A 23674-nucleotide genomic window follows, 5' to 3' on the forward strand; every position below is an offset into this window, starting at 1 on the left:
CTTCTGAAACCACCAGTACCCCCTTGCCCTCAGAGGATAAAGGTGGACGATGTAACACTTTGGCACTGTTCTTCTATAAGAAAATTTGAAGATATTTACTCCACCTTTTCCCCCCTAGTAGTATCAACAAGGACCGACATGTACGGGGACCCGTCCCAACTCCCTAACCCCATTAATGACTCAATCTCCCCCATGGATATAAAAGCTCTAAAAATGTACTTTGACCAGCTGAAATCCGGCTCCCCCACCATTCTTAATCAGATCTTTGATTCTATCACCCCTGTGATCCTGGAGCTTGTGAATACCTCCTTTTCCTTGGGGATTGTCCCCTCCTCCTGGAAATGGGCCTGGGTCAGAGCCCTACTGAAGAAACCTACCATGGACCCTGAAGTTTTTGCGAATTACCGCCCTATCTCCCTCTTGCCTGAGATAGCCAAAATAAGTGAAAAGTATATAAGTCAGCGGACATGTACGTCAGATGCGAAGACATGTGCGTCAGCACCATTTTGTATTGGGCTCAAAGCACATTAAACCCATTTTTATTAGCTGACGTGTCAGTCAAACGTGTTGACATGTAAGTAAGCGCCATTTTAAGATGGGCATGAAGTGCATTGAACGCACATTTTATTTACAGAAGATAGGTCATGTTTATAAGCACAATACAGCTGTCAATGCCCTCTTTCTGTAACTCACTACAGGTGCACCTCCTGGCACAGGGACTGCCAAAAAAGGAAGGCCCTTGTGATGCTGAGGACCGTAGGGGCCACAGAAGCCCTTTCTTAGTTGTAAGAGATCCCGTGCTGCAGGGCTGCAGGAAGCGCTATAAGCGCGATGTGACTGGCCAAACCCCCCATCTCTAACTCACTGCAGGTGTGCCTCCTAGAACAGGGAGTATCAAAAAAGGAAGACCTTTGTGATGCTGAGGGTCCGTAGGGGCCACAGAAGCCCTTTCTTAGTTGTAAAGGATCCCTTGGGGCTGCAGTGAGCGCTATAAGCATAAGAGAAATCATTTGGATGGTGTTCCTGAAGAGAGAGGAGTCCCAAGTGGCTCACAAAGAGTTGGTGTCTACAGCGGCACAATGGATGAGCAGGATATCCCTGCATATGATAATGATATGGATGAATACATATTAGATTTAAATTACAAGGATAATGAGTTTGGAGGAAGTATAGCCAATAGAGATGTTGGCAGGAAATCGGTAGCTGACCCATTAGAGCAAAGATTATTTGATCCAAAGGATATAAGGCATCCACAATGATCAGATTGGTGGCCCTTAACTTGCGTAGAAAAACCAAAGGTAGTGATGGACGGAGCGTTGACAATACAAACACTCACCCCCAGTCAACTGATCTGGGTTTAATCCATCACCGTTCTTTAGCTCAATTCGCCACCCCAGTTCAGACATGGCCATATGCAAATCGGTCTGACCCTGTGCCTCATGGGAACAGTCCAGCCCGAACTGCCAAGCCATGTCTTCCCTGGACCGGAATCAAGCTTTCCAGGACCGGTTTCTGGCATTAAAGCCGTCTTCAGCCGGGCTTGCTTGACTCCAGTGGCAAAGTGAGCAAGGGACTCACGTCTGAGCATACCCTGCCAACTTAGGGCGAACAAAGAAAAACCAAAGGTGGTGATGGACGGAGCGTTGACAATACAAACACTCACACCCAGTCAACTGATCTGGGTTTAATCCATCACCGTTCTTTAGCTCACTTCGCCACCCCAGTTCAGACATGGCCATATGCAAATCAGTCTGACCCTGTGCCTCATGGGAACAGTCCAGCCCAAACTGCCAAGCCATGTCTTCCCTGGACCGGAATCAAGCTTCCCAGGACCGGTTTCTGGCATTAAAGCCGTCTTCAGCCGGGCTTGCTTGACTCCAGTGGCAAAGTGAGCAAGGGACTCACGTCTGAGCATACCCTGCCAACTTAGGGCGAACAAAGAAAAACCATAGCTGGTGATGGACGGAGCAAAATATTCTCAAACATTCACAGCTTTGGATAAAGCGCAGTTTTCAATGTGTGAAGTATTTGCAGGTGCAAATAGTTTTTCTGGCAAATATGGGTGGAGAGGGCAACCATTCGGCTGAAGTTTCTATAAGTCCCAGCGATCAGGAAGAGGGACCCAGGGAATTTCGTTTTTTACACAGGTCATGTCCCAGGCTACCAGCTCCCTGACCACAATCAAATCTGTCTAAGGCGATTGTGGTTAGGAACTATGTCTTTCCCGAAAACACGTACTTGAGCCTTGCTCCTTTCTTTCTTTATCTCTATAAGTGTTGCCTGGCTGAATTTTGCATATCTATTAATTGTCATGTCATGTCATGTCAAAGGTTTTAATATAGCGCAGCTTATTACCGTGAGGTCTCAAGGCGCTTGGCAGGAGATCGGTAGCTGACCCATATGTATTGATTGCCAAATGCTGTGATTGAGGTGTTCGGGGAATTTAACTAAGTGCCAGAGAGACGCGCATAGCGTCATCACGTAACCAAGCACATCGGGGCTGAAGGCGGGGACTATTTAGATACCGCGCTTTGTGACCCCTTCACTTGGTTTTGTTTCCGGATGATGTAACCGGAAGGATTCCTTGCCGCCAGTGTTTTCCAGCTGGTGTACTGCATCTCTCTCCCAGAGGGGATGATCTACTGCCAGCGTTTCACGGCTGGTGTTCTTCATCTCGCTCCCAGAGACGAATTAACGCCAGCGTTTCCCGGCTGGTGTTCCTTGTCTCTCTCCCAGAGGTGATCTACTGCCAGCATTTCCCGGTTGGTGTTTTCAAGTGTCTCTTGCTCTAGAAAGCGATCTACTGCCAGCGAATCCCTGCTGAAGTTCCGCGTCTCTCTCTCTCCCAGAGGCAATTCCTGTGGATATTGGTGTTGTTCTGCATTCTCCTCCTCAGTTCATCAAATTCCTAGCGGCATTGGTTCTACGCTCTCTTCTCCTCATTTGGATTGTCCCGTTTGGATGGACTTGTGCAATTACTTGGAACCTTGCAACAAGTCTGTTCTCAGATAAGTCAAGAAGACGGATGATATTTTTTTTACCACTTTTTGTTTTTGCATGGAGATATTGCTTAAACAAATTGAAGTCTTTTTGTGTTACCCTGCAACTAAAAGGCTGAGTCAAATCCCTCATATATGAAAACCCATTTAGTGTGTTTTGGGATTATGCATGATATGTATTAATTGTATATTTCACTAACCCTTCTTTTTCTTTTCCTTCAAGATTTCCACCTCGAGATTTCTCCTCTTCTGGCCTCTAAAACGAGGAGTTGCAGATACATCCATTCCTCTTCACAACAGAAATACACTACAGAACAGAATACTTTCCTTGTTTCCCTGTTTACCTCCTTCCTCTCGATTCTTTTCCACCCAAAGCTAATCTTCCCATCAGCGTGGAGGGTTAAGCACTAGGAGGGAGGTTTGACCCTCTCTGCTTACGCAGTACCTAGTATTCAGGTTAGTGGACTTTGAACACACAGGGGAAGAGGGTCCAGAGGGTGACCATCTAGGTGTCGAGGACAAACTAAAAGCACAGGAACAGGTGAGTATGAGGATTACTTCTTGTTCTATCCACAGAAAGGTAGAAGGAAAGTTGAATTTTCATATAGAGTAATGGAATCATATTACAAATGATCATTGGGTGCTGGATCCTGTATGACGTTACTAAATAGAGTTCAATTCAAACCCTCAAAGTCTGAAGAGCAGAGGGGACTTTTCTTCAACGGGGCATTGGAAAAAGTAATAATGAAATGAAACGGAGTCAATGATAGACAAAGGTGCAGTTGTAAAAGTTAACAACAATCATGTTGGTTATGTAAGCACTCTTTTTCTTATAGATAAGAAAGACAAGGGTAGGTGCCCAGACATAAACTTACAAGATTTGAACTTCTATGTGGTTTACAGACATTTCAAAAAGGAGGGAATATGTCTTCTCAGAGATTTATTACTGGAGAAGGATTGGATGTGAAAGATAGATCTAAAAGAAGCATATTTCACAATTTCAATTGTAGTAGAATGTCAGTAGTTATAGGGAGGTATTGTAGACACCATAAAGGTACAGTTTTTTCTTCCAGAGCAGAAGAAGTAAGAGGAAATAAGACAAGAGATGAATTTAGCTCTGAAGAGAGAGGGAAAGTTGAGCAACTTAGCTGTGTTATAGGTCTTTTATCATCCTCAATTCAAGCACTGTTCCCAGGTCCATTACATTACAGGGCATTGCAACATATGAAAACTTCAGGACTTGCAAGTGGTCTGTAATATGGAGATATTGTTATATGTCAAAGGAGGCAAGGGAGGAATTGGAATGGTGGTTGGTGAATATGAAGGTATGAAATGGTTGAGTTATTTTTTAAACAAAGACAGAATTTGTTTTGGAGAAAGATGTAAGGAATAATGGAAGGGAAGCAGTGTGTCCGGATCAAGAGACAGGTGATATTTGGAGTTTGATGGAGCCGGGAGATCGTATAAATTGTTTAGAGATTAGAGCAGGAATATTTGCATTGAGCAGGTTCTAATCACAGTTCCAGGGAAATCCAGTCCTGTTGAAGATGGACAATGTCACAGCTGCCATTTACATAAACACTTTAGGAGCCAGAAGATCAAAGAAGTTGGCGGATCTAGCGAAGGAAATTTGGGAGTTTTGCTTGGAACACAAGATTGGTTTGAGGGTCTTGTACTTAACAGGGAAGCAAAATTTAGTGGCAGACTGGAATTCGAGGAATATGATACATTTCAGCGACTGAAATTTAGAAGAAGACATTTTTCAGTAGATTCAGAATTTTCTAAGACAGTTGAATGTAGCTCTGTTTGCCTCCAGGTTGAGTCATCAGTTGCAGGATTACATCAGTTGGAAATTCAGGGGTCATAGCAGTGGATGCTTTTACACAAGATTGAGCAGAGAGGAGGAGTTATGTGTTCTTGTGTTTTGTAATGATACAGAGAGTGTTGATTCAAGGAAGAAGACAGGGTTGTCATTTAGTATAGTAATTAAGTTCAAAATACTATGATCTGGCAATTTAAGCAAAGGTCCAAAGCCCTGTGGGGGTAGAGAGAGCCTTTGACCAAGGATGGGGGAATATGTCCTATCTACGTGACTATAAATGACCTGAAAATTATCCCCTCTGAATTGTCTGAAACTTGTGTCATTTCATTTCATAAAGCTTTATTCGGATCATTGAAAAACATGTCCATAAAAGCACAAATAATACAGACATTTCATTCAATTTCATAGACTAAGAATATACAGTACAAACCTCAAAGAATACCAATTACAAAAAGCATCCAGAGGGGGATGGAATAAATATTTAAAAATATACAAATATTTTAAAAACACATACTTTTCCTAGCGCTAATTGCTTTTAACAAAAAGGATGCAGTAAAAAAGCAAATGTCCGGATGGTTCAAATTAAAAATCAGTTTCATAGCCTCCTTTATGTTTCTCACTCCAAATCTGATGAATAATGGCTTCAGATAGAATTTCCGTAGCTCAATATACAAATCACATGTTAGCAAAAAGTGCTTAGTGCATTGTTCAGTTCTATTGTCACATTTACAGGGACCAATAGGGCGCATTTTAATGTTAGGACAAGCAACCAGATAATGTACTGTACCCATCCTCATTCTGGTTAGTACAAACTGGTGCGAAGTTCTTGTCACCTGAGATAAATATGGACTAAAACCAGTGAATTCATTCAAGCTTTTGTATAATTCACAAGTAGTTAACTTAGAATCCTCTAAGAAATGCTTTTCGTTACAGTGATTTAAAAAGGTTGTTTTCACTTCAGATTTGGGGATTTCCGACATACTCTGGGGGTCCATTGATACATTGATCCCAAATAATTTTTGTGCCCAATCGATGATATATTTGATCCACGGGATTTTAAGGTGTTGGTCCAGTAAAAGGCAGTCCGTAATGATTGCTCTATTCAATGAAGTACCATCACTGAGCCAGATAGAGCGCCACAGTAGTATGGGTCTTAACATAATCAGATCACTTAACGCTTGGATCCCTGTTTCATAGTGAACCAAGGAATTGGAGGTAGACTTGGGTAAACATAAGAGCCTTTTCAGGAAGAGGTTCTCCTCTACCTGCAGGCTCCTTACATACGACACGCCCCAAATTCCTGCCCCGTAAAGGGCAGCAGAAAGACATTTTGCTTGGTAAATATTTAGCATGTCTTTAATGCGTCTATTCCCCAGTTTCTTGGCAAACAGGAAGACCCCATTGGCACTCCTAGTCATCTTAGTTCTGACCACCTTGTGTTCAGTGTCCCAACTCCCATTTTTGGAAAAGGTTATTCCCAAATAACAAAAGTTATCCACCTTTTCCACTGGTTCCCCATCGATAACATAATGGGTTTTACATCTTTTTTTTAACTTTTTCAGAGCAACATTCCATTACATAGGTCTTAGCCTTATTAATGACCAGTTTCCTCTTCTTAATAAAGGATACAAAACAATCCATTAAACGTTGGAGACCCAGGGGAGTCCTAGACAGTAACACTGCGTCATCCGCATAGAGTAATACAGGTATCTGAAAGTTATTAACTCTAGGGGCGTCTGCAGCGACTGCCTGCAGGGCAGATTCAACCTCGTTAATAAAAAGGGTAAAAAGCAGGGGTGCTAAAACGCACCCCTGTCTGATGCCCCTTCCTACCCCAAACTTAGTAGTACATTCCCCGTTGGGTCCATAGCGGACGCTGGTACGAAGTTTTTCATACAATCGGGCTAAGAAATAAATAATTCCTTCAGGAGCACCCATTTCCAATAATTTGGCCCATAATATAGCGTGGTCCACCAAATCAAAGGCACTACTGAGATCAGCAAAACAGAGGTAAAGCGACCCTTTTTTTGCCTGGGTATATTTTCCCACTAATAGCTCTAAATTCAGACACTGTTCTATGGTACCACGGCCTTTCCTAAAGCCAAACTGACAGTTACTTAGTATCTTGTTTGATTCAGCCCACTCTTCAAGTCTTACAAGGAGAACCCTACTCATGATTTTAACTGAAGAATCCAATAAGGATATGGGCCTGTAGTTTTTAGCATCCCCCCGATCTCCTTTCTTGAAGATGGGGATAATTATTGACTCTTCCCAAGTGGACGGTATGTTACAGCATATAGCTGCATTGAATATTTTGGTAAGCAGTGGGCCCCAAATATCTGGCGCAGTCTTGTATACATCTATGGGGACGCCATCTGGCCCCTGGGCCTTACCTCCTTTACTGGCTCTTATACTAGCCATAGTCTCACTGGTACTAATATCTAAGGCTAGGATAGGCCATCTATCGCCATTGGTATCTGATAGATTACTAGAGTCAAAGATATTAGAATAATGCTGGATCCATGAATCCATACTCACGTTAGCAGTGAGTTCTGGGACCTTGTCATCTTTTAAGAATGGGCTATTCACCGTGGACCAGAACAGGGTACAATTATTCGTGTCTGCTGCCTGGGCAAGATTTTCCCAGGCTTCTTGCTGTAATTCAGCTTTTCTACGTTTGAGGGTCGTATTAAATCCCTGTCTAAGTTGGGCCACCAAAGCTTTGTCCCTTGGTTTAGCTGCAAGGGCCTCTTTAAGTTCCCTCCGGGCATTAGAACATGCATGGTCAAACCAACCCCTAGGGCCCCTTACTTTAGACCCTGCATCTTTGGTAAATTTTTTGCTGATGATGGAATTGATACTGTTAAAGTGATCAATACTGTCAGACGAGGTGTCTTCCTTTTCTAAAATTGCTGTGATATCCATCAGACAACTAGAAATAATAGAATCTGATGTTACAGCAGCTTTTTCTCCTTTCCACCTCAGTCTATAGCCATTCTGTCTATGAACTTCAATATTATTAATAATACCTTGTTCACAATCATGATTATTATACCAGAGTGTTAATTCAGTGCACAAACAGTTATGGTCACTCAACATAATATCCATCACTTTGGGCAACGAACAGAGCGGGGCAATAGTTGATGACATGCAAATAAAATCAATGATGGTGTTAGCGCCCCTTCCTTTAAAAGTTGGTATGATTCCGCCCATGTCATTTTTAGCATTGTCCATGACTTCCAGGTCATAATGAGTCATAAAATTATTCAAAGTTTCCCCATAGGTGTGATGGGGAAAATGGACTTCAGCCTCCCCCTGTCGGTTATACACACCACAAACCTTCTGGGTAGATAATGGGCACACAGATACGTTAAAATCCCCCACAAAAATATATTCAAAAACACAGTTAAAATTCCTCTCGAAATTGTTCACTGCTGTATCTAATTCGTTGATTGCTGTATGTCTAGTGTTATCAAAAACATTATTATAGAAATTTATCAGTAAAATGTTTCTGCCAGATTCTTGTGTAAGCCATAAGATTTGCGAATGCGCCCCCACATTAACAAATTTTTTCACAAGAATGGGTAATTTAACAGAAATTAACACCAACAAACCGCCCTTAGCTCTACCGTGAATTGAGGGCGATGCTGGGAGTTCATAGGACACATATCCCTCAATACCTTTAAAATTTTTACTCCAGGTTTCCTGGAAACACAGGATGTCAAACAAATACACAAAATCATTCCAGCCTAGGGCATCCTCCTTGGTCGCAATTCCTGCAATATTCCAGCTAGCAATATAACTGGTAATCTTTTCCTTTTCTTTGCTAGCATTTGACAATTCAACACTAGATAAGGGCATGTTATTCTCTATATTAAAAAGCTCTATGTTAGGTGTAGGAATTAGGGTTTCTCCCCCAGTCAAAGTACAGTTCAAACATACAGTATCCGTTTCTACAATTAACAAAGCGTCTTCTACAATTTGAGTACTAGACCCTGGAACCCTGGGAGGTTCAACCTCAAGTCAATCATTCTGGTCTAAGTGACTCAGGGACTGGAACCTATTCTGAGTGGGGACCTGGAAGACCATTCCGTTGTCAAATGAAGAGGTGTTACTAAATGAAACAAATGGGTTGGGGGTGTGAATTAAGGGAACATTCCCCCCGAACATAGGGTTCCCCATATGCAACAGTGGGTTGAATGGGCTATTTTGTGGGCCAAAAAAGATGTTAGGCATCATTGGTCTGTTCATCATAGGTGGATAGGTAGAGTTACTCGGTGCCCTCTGCTTACAGTTTGACTGGGGTTGCCCCCCAAGGTGGTTATAGAAATAGCCCAATGGTCTAGCGATTACTTCAGTCTCCGACTGTGTAATTGCTGCTGCTCTAAGCAACACTGTTGCCACATGTTGTGGATGTTTAAAGTTTATTATCACGCAATCCCCACCGCCAGTTTTTTTGGTGTTACCTATCCAATTGACTCTCCTGATGGAGATAATTTGGTCAGAATAGCCGACTGGGTAGCCACAGTGACGGTTAAGCCAAGAAATAGTTTTATTTCTCAGAGAATCAGATGTCTCATAGTCATTTGGGGATTGAGTGAGAATGGGGACGTTGGTTAAAACCACCACATAGGGTACACAGTCGGGTGGTAGATCAACTGGACGTCTACAAGTCCTAATGGGCACCCCATTGGATCCTCCAATCGTGTCAGTTGGAACTTGCACCGCAGGTACTAATACTTGTGTGTGTACTTGCATAGGGGCTGATGGTATAGTACCCGGCAAAGTACTTGTCAAAGTACTTGTGCCCCCATTAATTGACTGATTTGAGGATCTTCCCACCTCCTGGGTAGATGCGGGTGATGGATTCTGTGGGTTAGATTGATCTTTTGAGGACTGTTTCCTGACATTAGGGGGGGGGGCACTAGTAGTGGCTTGAGACTGCTCCTTATCCCTGCTGGGAGCAGTAACGGGACAGGTTGATTTTTTAATGTCCGCTAGCGATTTTTCCAAGTTGTCTGCATGCTTACCCACCAAACCCCTTAACATAGCTACTTCCTCCTGGAGATCTCCTATCTTATTAAGCAATGGCTCTACCACCATACTAAGTTTACTGAGAATAGTACTCGTTAATGAGTCAATTTGGTCAGGCCTCAAGAAAGCATATTTATCTAGATTCGGGGTTACTGCATCATCTGTATGTTCCGGTTGGGTCAAATCTTTTTTCCTTCTAGAGGTATGACTACCTCGCTTGGGTATAGGTTTTCTACAGGCTCGCATAAATTTGGAGGCTCTCCCAAATTGCGGAGGTGTCCCCCCATCATCATCACCTTGGCCATCTTCCCCCGTAATTGACTTATCTAAGGCCTTAGACACTTCGACATTTAAAGTGGTGACGCTATCATCAAGTTCTACCGGGGTAACATTCACATTAGCAATAACAATATTATCACTGTTTACATGATTATTTACATCGACGGGCAGAGTCAATGGAATCAAAGGAGGGTCTACAACAGTACTTTTCCCGAATGACTTCCTCCTGTCACTGTTGATTTTAGACACCACTTTCAGTAGATAATTATCCGGCAATGTACTCTGGACTGACATTTCTGATATTACTTTGACTGTATCCGGTAAACAGAAAGTTAAAATACAGGGGGAACAAATGGCTTTCCCACTGTTTATCCTTCAATGGTACTCACAGTTCGTACCAAGGGGGGTGGCCCTGCCCGGCCTCCTCTGGCCCCTGACGGCCACAGACGGCCCGCCCTCTGCCCGGGCTCCGCCCGGCGCTGCCCGCGCGCGTCCCGCGACGCGGAGGGAGTGCCTGGACTTTATAGCGCCTCCGGGCGCGAAGACAGCGGGAAACCGGAAGTGCGCGCTGAGCCCGCTGGGAGCTGTAGTCTCCAGCCGCGCTGATGGAGTGATGGCGGCGAGACCTACAGCGTTCCCCACCCAGGGACTGGCGCTGCGTGCAGGCGTGCTGGCAGGTAAGGTGCTCCTAGCTTGTCCCCAAAACTTGTGTCAAACCGACGCCCCACCCAGGAGTAGGAAAAGGAAATAATCCTACTTTTTTATATAACCTCACCCACTCTAGTAGTGGTATGCTTCATCATCGGGTTCACCCTGGCTCCTAAAGGCCAGGGTGGGTTCACCCTTATTCCAAGGAGCTCTTATGTAGAGTTGTAAAAAATGCAGTTTCTTCTGGCTGGTGCCTGGTAACTACAAGAACCCTCAGCCCCTGTTGCTCCATTGCCACAGTCAGGGGAACCGTGCTGAGTAGGTTATTAGGAGGTTTGGGACTCTTGCCATAGTAAGTACCCGGTGCTCTTAGAACATAATTATGATTGATTTTGGCATCTTTGTTAAAGATCCCGCATGATCAAGGTCCCTCTGGACATTTGATTGCACTCTCCCTTATCTTGTAGAATGTTGTTTTCTCTTTAAGCCTTTTCAGGGTTTGCCTACACTGACCACTCACGCCCCTGTCCTACACTGACCACTCACGCCACTGTGGAAGTAATTCACTCCACAACCTTGGGTGAGTTGGTACTTAACAAGTATGTTAGCATCTATGGTATGTTGATATGTGCATTTTGGTTCCTTTTGACCTGCAATGGAGTACATAATATGGTTTTAAAAGGTACTGCTGTATGAACAATTATCTCGGAACTGCGCTAATTTGTGCAGTATGTTTGGGTGCCACTTCTGATACTTTTCAGATGTGGGACAAGGATGTCTGTGGAGGTCATATAAGCACAAACCTACCCTGAAAAAGCCCAGGACCATGAGGTCATTAGTATAGAGTTGAAACATGTCAGTGTTTTAGTGTCACAGGGCCATATTATCATACCATCCCTAATATAGACTTTTACCGTTCATGTCCACCCGGCTAATAAAGGGAGACCTGGGAGAGGATTAGGAATCTTTAAAGTTTTACTCCCAACTTTCTTTACAAACCTACATAAGAGCTCCCAGAAATAAGGTTGAGCCTACCTTGGCCTTTTATGAGTCAGTATGAACCCAATGATAAAGCATGTCACCTCTAGAGTGGGTGAGGGTTATATATAAAAAATATTTTTTTTCCTTTTTTCACACCTTCTGAGTGGAGTGTAGGTTTGACACAGTTACAGACAATTCAGAGGGGATACATTTCAAGTCATTCATTGTTAGTAAATAAGTACCTTGGTTTGAACGAGTTGACAACTTAATTGTGTGTGATTTCTTTTTAAAGAGTTTCAGATGTTAGAGCTCTAGATATTAGTAGCAGATTATATCAACCGCAAGGAGTTCTCCCTGAAATTTGGAGGAGAAAAAACCATGTCAGAGACTACTTTTTATCCTAGATTTAACGGTAGTCCGAAATTATGTATAGCCAGATGTTTAAAAGAGCATGAATCTAGAGCAGAGGTCTTGAAGCTGAGGGGTAGTGATATGGGGGGTTGGGGGGGGGGGGATCTGGCCAAAAGAAATATTATGCTTATAGCAGTGCTTTGTTTTAAGCTTAAAAAAATGACTGCAGTCAGCCGCTCTGTAATGAGCCATTACGAACATCTTGTGTCATTTATAACCGGACTGGGAGAAAGTGTCCAAAGCGAAGGGACTCCAAATATTCTTCAAAACACCCAGCCCCATTTCTAATGATCACACTATGGATACTTTACACGGTAGAAAGGCCTGCCTGACCTGAATAGTATGTGTGACAGCCATGTATTTGATTGCATTTTTAAAACGATAACAAAACTTAACTGTGGCCACATATATAACATTCTAAGATGACACTGGGGCTTCTTACATTGCAACACAGTACCAGCGAATGCCATTTCGGTGCGACCAAAAGTAATTTACCGCAAAGGCAAAACAATTAAAAATATGCTGTGTCCCAGCCATGTCGAAGAACGAAAATCTAATCCACGTTTATGGATGCCAACTGGCCCTGTGGGTTTCCACCCATGCGGAAAATGTAATGTCTGTCAATTTGGTGTCAACAGGTGCACCACATTCCAATACAATCGTTCAAAAGAGTACCGTGTACTCTCCTTTATGAACTGCAACACCACCTTTTGCATATACGTTTTGATGTGTTCTTGTGAGAAAATATATGTTGGAAGCAGCAGTAGACTGCTCAAAATAAGAATACAAGAACACGTTAGGGACATCAAAAAGAAAGATGAACGCTCTCCAATAGCCCAACACATAGCTGAGACACATCCCACTCAAACTGAGGTCCGGTTTCACGCCATAGATCATGTATGGGCAGGAACCAGAGGAGGAGACAGAATGATCAGACTGAGGCAAACAGAGGCGAAATGGATATGTCGTTTGAGGGCTGTCTCTGAGGGGTTAAATTTCAATAATGAATTTCATCATTTTCTATAACCCTGTTCAAGACTGTAAATCCTATTGACACTGTTTAAACTGTCTAATATCCATCAGAGATTTGAACAACTTCATGCCTCATTGTGTGGGTTACTGTTTCATTAGGAATTGTAACTGTTTATGGTAAATTATCAAATTATAATTGCATAATTGGTCAAATGTAATCAGACAGACAAATATGTATGAAATATGTGCCTATAGATAATGTCAATAATGGATCTTAATTTTTTCCACTATTTTCACGCTAGGGGACTATATATATATCTCCATCACCTTCAAGTGGGTTAAATTAACATACCATTTATGTATTTTCAACACAGTATTATCTAGAGTCTATCGCCACGAAAATAGGTTGATGGTTGGCCATATAACATCAAGCAACTTGCGTTTTTTAGATAAAAATAAAAACTCCACTTTAATACGCGCCTTGAACTATAATATCAGGATATCTGAATACTTTGCCTAAATTGATAAGAATTAGCTCACATTGATCAGCTAGCATTATTCCTCACATTATATACAACACATTTAGCAATGGCGCCGTTTTTCTAGGATGAAAGATATAGCGCGACTATGTGTCTATTGCTTAGACGCGTAAGTGACGTTGAAACGTCTGACGTTATGTTGCCCAGATACGGCTAACAATTCACGCTGTACTGTGGACTTCATGTCCCATGACCCCAGTAAGGTTAGGAACTACAAGATTTGGTTTGACATCGGTGCGCAGGAAAAATAATTACACACAGCTGTCACGAATACACCCTATTTTGGGTGGATCAAACGGGTATTTAAAAGACGCTCGCACAAGGGTTTACAACTTCACGTGGAATGGACCCTGTACGAGACGCCAGCGGTACGCTAGAAGTAAGTACCATGAATATCCCTGTATGCTCATTGTTACCATCACCCGACGTTTTTGCTTGCCGAATAGACTGACATGTTTCTAACTTGATTTAACATCTATATGGATCAGTCTCTTTAATAGATAGAGGTCCTATTCCAAAATATATCGCTAATAATGAGTGACAATACCTTTTACTTGCTAGGAGTGTTTGATAAGTTTTTGTGGTTTTTTAACAAAAACCTCTGACAAATATTATGTCAACATAGAGTAAGGTCTTACCGTTTATGAGCCCTGTTTCTCCTAAATAAAAAATATAAAATGATGACTAAAAATGAAAAATAAAGGGGACTTTCTTAGATTACTGATAATGGGTGTGGTTCAGAGGGTGCATTTTTGTATTGTTCAGTATTTTTATATATGGTATAGTAGACGAAAGAGAGTATAGCAAGATTTTATTAAGAAAACGATAGTAGACAAATTTTCCAGGTTATTTGGTGCCATGCGATTTATAACAAGAGCATGATGTGAGTCACCCAACAGGATGTTAGTGTGACAATCAAGAGGCATTATAATCTATTTCTACCGGTATTCAGGCTATGTATTACTGGCGCAAGATTGTTATATCTTGTAATACAATGGATATTTCGTGAGTTATGTAGTCAATACAGACGTACAGTATAAGTTTCAGCGGCCTACTTAAGCCTATATTGTCCAAAACACTTTGTAACAAAATGGAACCTAATAGAGATGGGGGCCACTAACTTTTTACATGAGTGTATATGATAGCCCCACTAAATAAGAGACTGCTTTCAACATGAATCAACAAGAATGTAATTCTAATACGGTCCCACATATACCATTACAGATGCCCGCCCTTTACTGAACACATAATGATGGGCCCGACTGCATTCCCTAAATCAAACTTATAAGAGAGACGTCATTGGGGACACACCTTATTACCCATCTAAGTAAGTAGTTCTGTTTGGTTTTTGTCATAGCTCCCCTTTTTTTCAAAGACCCTTACATGGCACATCATATAGATTTGTTTGTCACGCAGATGTCCTATTTATTTTCAGATTCATATGACACGGATGTTTAATACTGAGAACTGCTGTACAAATTTATGATAAATCTGAAACCAACATCGTCAATGAGGGTTACTATGAAACCCTTCTTTTAGTGTAAGTGTCAATTGAAAAATATTTTGTACCATATATTGGTTATAATAATGTATAGCAATTTAAATTGTGATTTCAACATTTTATAGGTATTTCCTTTATTGGTGTATCCCAGCTGAAGCGACACAAGCTCTACCCATTACACTTTTTTTCGACTTTAGAGGTATGACCTAATATAAAAAATGCCTAGATTATTATTGAATATCCAATTAGACTATAGCGTTTATCTAGTAGTAGTAAAGCGAGAGTGATTTTGAGGCTAACTTTTCTCCCTGGGTTAGCTTCTTACCCAAATCTTGGAATAAACTACATATGAAATATGGGCACATGCTCTCCCCTTGTTTTTTATCGCTTTCCAAATGCATGAAGCACAATAATGTATAATGGTGTCTGATGGATCAATTTTTAAGAAGTGTAGATCTTAAATAGAAGATATGGAACCAATATAGTATAACGTGTAAATAGCTTGTTGCACTATGTTTTGTGTAACTCCCATGGTCTTAAAGGATATATTTGGTGTACATATAAAAAATATTTTTTTCGTCTGCATATGTTTTTATCATGTAAATATTTTCTATGTGTAATTTTTTGTCTTATGTATAATTGCTTCTAGCCCTGAAGAAGTCACGTTGGTGACGAAATGCGTTGGCAGCTAGCAATTTCCTGAATCTCTAAATTTTTGTGAATAAAAAGTTTTCAAACACAACTTTCAAGATCTGGACTTCGCCTTTTTCTGGAAAGCGGTTTTGCTACACATTTGAAAAATACTGTTGCATTATTATTTTGGCAAAAATTACAAATTTGTATATAATTTCCCGGGTGCGGGTCATTGTGTTTCTTTCTTCAACAAAACTTAACTGCAATGTTTAAATTGCCAGTTTAAAGGAACAATTGTGAAAGAATTTGAGGGCGGTCCGTGGTTTTCTTTTTCCAATGGGGGGCGCAGGATTAAATAGTTTGATAACCACTGATCTAGAGTAAAGGCGAATCAGAGAGATGAAGTGAATCAATTCTTGTTCAGAGGTGTCATAACAGCTAACAAGATGGGTGAAGCCGGTGATTAAATAAGGCATGAGAAAATGTACCTCAGTTTACAGCACACTCAGTTAGGGGTGCTATGGAAAGCAAGGCATACTTTCATGGGGGGAAGACTGGAAGAACTTTTAGAGGCAGTAGACTGGAGTAATGTAGAGGTGTTTAGGAAGTTTTGTTTCAAACCAGAAGAACATGTTTCAAACAAGGTGTTGGAAGGCTTTAAACATGAATAATTTTAACCTCCGGTCTTGCAATGAAATTTAGATTCTCATAGGTTTCACGGCATAGAGGATCGTGTTTTTATTAAAGACAAAGAGGCTAGCATTGTCCCTCCCTCCCTCCCCTCCTCCCTGGGGACACGAAAAAGTAGCAAAGAATTATTTTTTCTTACGAGAGGTTTTATATTAATGTAAACAAATAATAACATATGCTAAAGAGGGGTCTGAAAACCCAAAGAAGTAGATGTATGAACAATATTTGTTTTAATTCTCCAGAGAATTAATAACCAAATTTGGTCAAGAATATAAGGAGGAGGATGTTTTTGAAAGAAATGCAACAAAAGAGGATGAAGATGATGGACAGGGGGCTTATATTGGACTGTGGAGTTCCATTTTCAATGTGTTAGTGGTTTAATGTTCTATTTAAGATTCTTTAAAGTGTTGCTGCTCAGAAGTGGTGAATAAAATGTTAATGCATAATGCTAGCCTCCTTGTCTTAAATAAAATCACGATTCTATGTGCAGTGAAACCTATGAGAATCGACATTCCCCATGCAGTTTAAAGAAAACAATTTAAAAAAGGACGAATTTACAAATATACAAGAATTAGCCTCGCAGCATTGAAAACCTCAACACTTTAGATTCAAAGACTAGTACACCTATCAATTATTTCCTTTCTTATTGAGTTTTAAATGTTTGAACAGGTGAACACACGTAGAGGTAAATTCTTAATCGCAACCATCTCTGATGAAAACAATATTGAGATTAGCAGCAAAGGACTAGAGGCCAGTAAGAAGAAAGGGGAAGTGGCTATTCAGATCAGTTGAGAAGCTGAAAATAAAAGATGCTCTAGCGGGAAGATTTTGGTGCAGGAAGGCTATGAAGGGGATCAGAGATGCGTGTAGGTAAAAGTGGGGTGAGAAAATGAACATGTTTGGACTTGGCAGAAGGTAGAAAAGTCCCAATAAAGTTTGAAATACGTTTTTTTAATGATTTTCACATTTTAAAATGTATTCCGGCCGAATCTGGTTCTGAATCGAAAAGCAGTCAGTAACTGATTTGATATCGCAAAAACTGCACATTGCAAGGTACGACACACCAGAATATGGTTTTCCTCAAAAAGAGCACAGGTTAGGTAACATGGAAACCAGAAATGGCCAATTGGGAATTGCAATAACGATTCACAAATACTGATTCAGTAATTATGTTTATGAAGCATTGGCAAGTAGCAAACAAAAAATAACAAAGATATGCAAACTGGAACAAGTGCAGAGAAGGTATCGGGACAATTAGATCACATGGAAGGAAGTCCATGATAAGGTTCCCGCGTGAGGATCGAAAGACGATCCAACAGAGATTCTCAAAGGTCGGAACCACAATCGTATTGGAACTTTAAAATGGGTTCCCACGCAACTTACTTTCAGTTCTCCAGTATTAACTCTGCACTTATACCAGTCTGTATACCTTTAAATAAAAGGCACTTTTGCAATGAATGCTGATTTTTGTTGTACTGTGGTTCAGGACTATCATAACTGGGTGGCCAATTTATGGCAGTGAACTATTAGGGGTTTGAAGTTTTAGGGTCTGTTGGAAATGGCCCTTTTTGCAGGGTCACCCCAAACGTCCTTCTTTCCTTCTCCTCTCTTTCCTGAAATCTTTTGGTTGACTTTATAACTCTGAGCACTTTACCACTGATACCCAGTGCTAAAGTGCATGTGCTTCTCTCCTAAACATGCTGACACTGGTGTATACCTGATTGGCATATTTAGTTTACCTGTAAGTCCCATGTAAACTGGTATACCATATACTCGGGCCTATAGCCTAAATGCTACTAGTAGGCCTGCAACACTGGTTGTGCCACGCGCACAAGTAGCCTTTCATACCTGTCTCAGGCCTGCCATTGCAGGGCCTGTGCACACAGTTTATTGCCACTGAGACTTGGCATTTAAAACCACTTGCCAAGCGTCAAATCCCCCTTTTGGTACCCATCAGTCATCCCTACAGTAGGCCCTAATTGAATCTAAGGGTAGGGTGCTGTGTAACTAAAAAGTAGTACATGTACATTTATGCTTTACATGTTCTGGCACTGACAAACAGCTAATTTCACTTGTCACTGCTGTGAGGCATACTCCTCTTGTTGGCCAGCATTGGGAATTCCTTTATCTACTTTTAAATGCCAATTCCTAAACACACAGGAGTAGCTTTATCATGTTTATCTTGGCTGAAATAGTAATGATGAATCCTCTTTAATGGTAAAGTTGGATTTAACACTATTATTTTAGAAATGACACTTTTAAAAACTGGACATTTCTCTGGTCTGAACTTTACTCTGGGAGCCTGCAGCCTGCCTCCAATCCACTTCGGGCCTGGGTGACAGCTACACTTTGTGCATACGCTCTAGACAGCTACAACTCAGGAAGGGCTAGGTGTTACAGGGGACACATCTGCATTCATCTACATACTGATAGCCGGGAGAGGGAGAGGTGTCTCACACTTACATCTGAATAGGTTGTGTCCTGCATTCACACAAAGGGCTGATTCACCTCATACTGTTAGTCTAGAGCCAGTGCTGGGCTGAAAGGGATCCTTGTGCACTTATGAAGGCTCCTTAGAAGTCACCCCTACATGAAAGACACATTGGGTTATAAGTATTAGGGCTCTGGCACTAACAAACCAGTACATACTAGACCTGGTAGAAACAACACTGCTGTGCTGAAGGATTACTATCTTGCTGTGATTGACTGTTCTAAGGGACTGTTACTCTGCCTGATTGAGCTGCCCTTCTGCCTGCTGTCCTCTGCCCTGCTGCAAAGAACCAAGAACATCCCCAGAGTGACTCCAAGGGCTTACTGGCTTGACCTCTGTTCTCCCCAAGATATCAGGGACATCAAAGATTTCCATCCCCAAAGTTCTGCCTTTTTCCTAAACTTCTGCGCTGCCAGATTGCCATCGGATCAGCTCTCTGTGAGTTTCCCCCACCAGACTTCGAGGTATTCCCGAAATTGAGGCCGTTTTGCACCCCGGGCTCACTGATAACCCAAAGCAACTGTGGCAACAGAGTGTCGAAGCTACCAGAGGGTGAGCACAGGTTATCTTTAGCGTGTATTTGAATTACCCTGACTAGCCAACCAGAAGCCCCACGTATAACAGGGGCCGATTTATTTTGGGACAGTTGGCACATCCTCCACCAGGAGGATGGAGTATTTCACTACATCACTCTGGTGGAGGTCCCGACTGCTTAATTGTATATGTCTGTTGGGCCAGTGGACATTTATGCTTTGACAGGTACTTTGACAGTTATCCCATGAGTTTTCATGGTGGAGTGCGGTTATACATGTCAACCTTCGACACTCTTTAACCTGTTGGGCCGTTGAAGGGGTCTATCCATGGCAGAGACTACTCTGTACACAACCCTTATGTTGTCCGGAACAGTTGTGATGGAGTACCCTTTCTACCAACATATAAATCGGGCCCTTAATTACGACTGCTTATTTAGGCAAATCTGGGAAATTTCTTACTTTATGAAAACTTATGAAATTCCCAAAAGCTTCCCATGATAAATGTAGTTTAACTTTACCCATTTCTGTAGTCTGATGTCCCACCCCAACATTAACTGGACATCCCCACTGGTAGCAGAGAAACGTAATGACCGCTGCTTGGCCACCTCCTCTTCTTTTCCCTCTGCTGGAAGACCCAAACTAGGGCGACTGGGAGTGGAGAAAGACACCAGAGTGAGGCACTGAAGACATAAAATAAAATCAACTGCTGTTCCTTGCCCTGAGTGGCAACAGAAACATTCCTGCTGCAGTGCACCATGTGGTTTATTTATTTATTTATTTATTTAGAGATTTGTAAAGCGCCTGGTGACCCGGAGGCATCCCGTGCTTTGAGAGCTTGAGTTGGCCGAGAGGGGAGAAAAAACTTATTTAGGGAAAAGCAGAGTTTTGAGCTGCTTGCGGAAAGGCAAGTAGCAGGGTTCCAACCGCACACTGCGGGGAAGTGAATTCCAGCGTGTGGCTGCCTTTACTGAGAAGCGACGGCCTCCAGTGCGTACCCTCCTAAACTTGGGGACATTTGCCAGTCGCTCATTGTCCGAGCGCAGAGATCTCGGGGCTTTGTACGGGGTAACCATATCTCCTAGGATCGAAGGGCCTTGTCTATTGAGGAGCTTGTGAGCGATGCACATTGCCTTAAACTCGATCCTCTCTCGTACTGGCAACCAGTGAAGAGCCTTAAGCGCTGGTCTGGCAGAGGTTCTGGAGGGAAGACCCATCAGCATCCGGGCAGCCGCATTTTGGGTTCGTTGTAGCTTGCCCAGAGTGGCTTCAGGGGCTCCTAAATAGACGGCATTGCTGTAGTCCAATCGTGCCAGGACCAGTCCTTGAACCAGGAGTTTCCTAGATTGAAGGGGGAGCAAAGGAAGGATCTTGCGGACTGACCGCATAAGCCCAAATTGGTTTTACTATATATTTCCTCAGATTTGTGAAGCTAGGACTTTTCCAGCTTTGTAACTTCTATACCTGCAAAAGAGGGCAGCAGAGGGAATGCCTCTTATCTATGAAATTCTGATTAAATTCATACAAGTGAAATGTACAATTACCGTTTCCTGTTCTGTGCATAGTCCATATCCCTATCGGCTAATGATTCTGGAATTCCAGAATCCCTGGTACTGTTGCGTCCCACGGGCTTCCTGGCATGTTTCCTTTCACCTCGATTTTCTGAAACATGTTCAATGAGGACTTCATCTATGGAGGTACCATACAAAACATAATTTGAAAAAATATCAGTAAATTAGATGGAAAAAATACATTTTATTTCTAATTTTAACTTTAAAAAAACTAGCATTTATTGCTTGACAAAGAACAAGTCTTTCATCCGAAAACATTTTCATTGTGTAATGGTGCATTTTACTTCTCAAAATATGACCCTCTGACCTTCTTTATTCTATATTTACAACTATAAAAATTCAGTTATTCTTGTTTAGCGACACAGCTGTGAAACCTTGGTTTCCAATTTTGCATGTAGCAAACAGCACATCAACATTATTGCATACAAGATTACCATGTTCAAACCTTTCCTTAACCTTATTATTTGAACCTTGTTTATTCAGTTTTATTTAGTGAGAAATATCATCAGTTCGTTTTTAACCCATCTAATTGCATCACTTTGAGATTGTAGTATGTTCCATTGATGTAGAGTGCTGTGTTACTGTGAAAGAGCAATACAAAAGGGCTATACCCAGACCCAACAAAGGAGCCAGGGACAATCAATATATAAGAAACAAGAGCGACCGAGGTTTCATTTTAAAAATGTATTTGTCTCAACAAAATGCCTCCTCCAGGCCTTCCTAAGCGCATCATAATCGGCCCTTAGAGTCGGCAGACAAATGGTAAGTTTTTGCTATCACCTACCACCTGAGCACCAGCAATTTTTTAAAGGGGGCCTCAAAATGGGTCTCTGTCAGGCTGTGTCTTGTGCCCTGGCAGAGGCGGTCCCTTTTTAGGTCTCGGCAACGAGAACTATTGTCGCCGAGTAAGCTCGCAAGGGAGTACAGAGCAGTGCACGAGCCGACCAGGGTCTGTGGACGCGCACACACAAAGGCAGGCAGGCAGGCACACACCAGACACACACAGACAGACAGACAGACACACGCACACACACACACACGTGCACACACACACACTCCCTCTCTGCCCACTCCCTCTCTGCCGCCCCCCCTCTACCCCCACTCACCGGGCTCTTTCCCTCCGCAGCGAGTCAGGCAGCAGGCAGGCTCGGTGTCTTCTCCGGCGATCTTCAGCTGATGTGCACGCTCACGCTGCGTCTCGTGCGCGCCCACCACCTGTTTCGCGCCTGTTGATCCTCAACTCCTTCTAACCCGGATTCTAAATTACTATTTCTTGGTTCTCTAACTCCACTCTGTTGATTCGTAACAAACTGATATTCAGCACACTTCACAGTCTCTCTTTTGCTTCTCATAAATACAATAGATTATTTTAAGCAAATGTCTACCCTTCTTTTGGTCCTGTGCCTATTATGCTTCGGACTATAGAGTTTTAGAAAGTGTGGTGGAAGATTCCATGATATCGGCGGGACTATAGAGTTTTAGAAAGTGTGGTGGAAGATTCCATGATATCGGCGGCGGGCAAAGTGCAGAGTGAGTGTGCAGAGTAGTGAGTGTGCAGAGTAGTGAGTGCAGAGTAGTGAGTGCAGAGTAGTGAGTGCAGAGTAGTGAGTAGTGAGTGCAGAGTAGTGAGTAGTGAGTGCAGAGTAGTGAGTAGTGAGTGCAGAGTAGTGAGTGGTGAGTGCAGAGTAGTGAGTGCAGAGTAGTGAGTGGTGAGTGCAGAGTAGTGAGTGCAGAGTAGTGAGTGCAGAGTAGTGAGTGCAGAGTAGTGAGTGCAGAGTAGTGAGTAGTGAGTGCAGAGTAGTGAGTAGTGAGTGCAGAGTAGTGAGTGGTGAGTGCAGAGTAGTGAGTGCAGAGTAGTGAGTGCAGAGTAGTGAGTAGTGAGTGCTGAGTAGTGAGTAGTGAGTGCAGAGTAGTGAATGGTGAGTGCAGAGTAGTGAGTGCAGAGTAGTGAGTGGTGAGTGCAGAGTAGTGAGTGCAGAGTAGTGAGTGCAGAGTAGTGAGTGCAGAGTAGTGAGTGCAGAGTAGTGAGTAGTGAGTGCAGAGTAGTGAGTGCAGAGAAGTGAGTAGTGAGTGCAGAGTAGTGAGTAGTGAGTAGTGAGTAGTGAGTGCAGAGTAGTGAGTGCAGAGTAGTGAGTGCAGAGTAGTGAGTGCAGAGTAGTGAGTGCAGAGTAGTGAGTGTGCAGAGTAGTGAGTGTGCAGAGTAGTGAGTGCAGAGTAGTGAGTGGTGAGTGCAGAGTAGTGAGTGGTGAGTGCAGAGTAGTGAGTAGTGAGTGCAGAGTAGTGAGTGGTGAGTGCAGAGTAGTGAGTGCAGAGTAGTGAGTGGTGAGTGTAGAGTAGTGAGTGCAGAGTAGTGAGTGCAGAGTAGTGAGTGCAGAGTAGTGAGTGCAGAGTAGTGAGTAGTGAGTGCAGAGTAGTGAGTAGTGAGTGCAGAGTAGTGAGTAGTGAGTAGTGAGTAGTGAGTAGTGAGTGCAGAGTAGTGAGTGCAGAGTAGTGAGTGCAGAGTAGTGAGTGCAGAGTAGTGAGTGCAGAGTAGTGAGTGTGCAGAGTAGTGAGTGTGCAGAGTAGTGAGTGGT

General features: G+C 42.5%; 1 protein-coding gene across 1 annotated transcript in view; it reads right to left on the reverse strand.

The window, feature by feature from the left end:
• SPATA1 (spermatogenesis associated 1) overlaps positions 1-23674 on the reverse strand; it is a 451261-nt gene that overhangs the window by 208827 nt on the left and 218760 nt on the right. Inside the window, exon 7 of the mRNA XM_078645859.1 lies at positions 21075-21219. Coding sequence (XP_078501985.1) covers positions 21075-21219 — 145 coding nt within the window. The remainder of the gene's footprint in view (positions 1-21074; positions 21220-23674) is intronic.

This window comes from Lissotriton helveticus, chromosome 1_1 (genome assembly GCF_964261635.1).
Source record: "Lissotriton helveticus chromosome 1_1, aLisHel1.1, whole genome shotgun sequence".
NCBI classification, from domain to species: domain Eukaryota; kingdom Metazoa; phylum Chordata; class Amphibia; order Caudata; family Salamandridae; genus Lissotriton; species Lissotriton helveticus.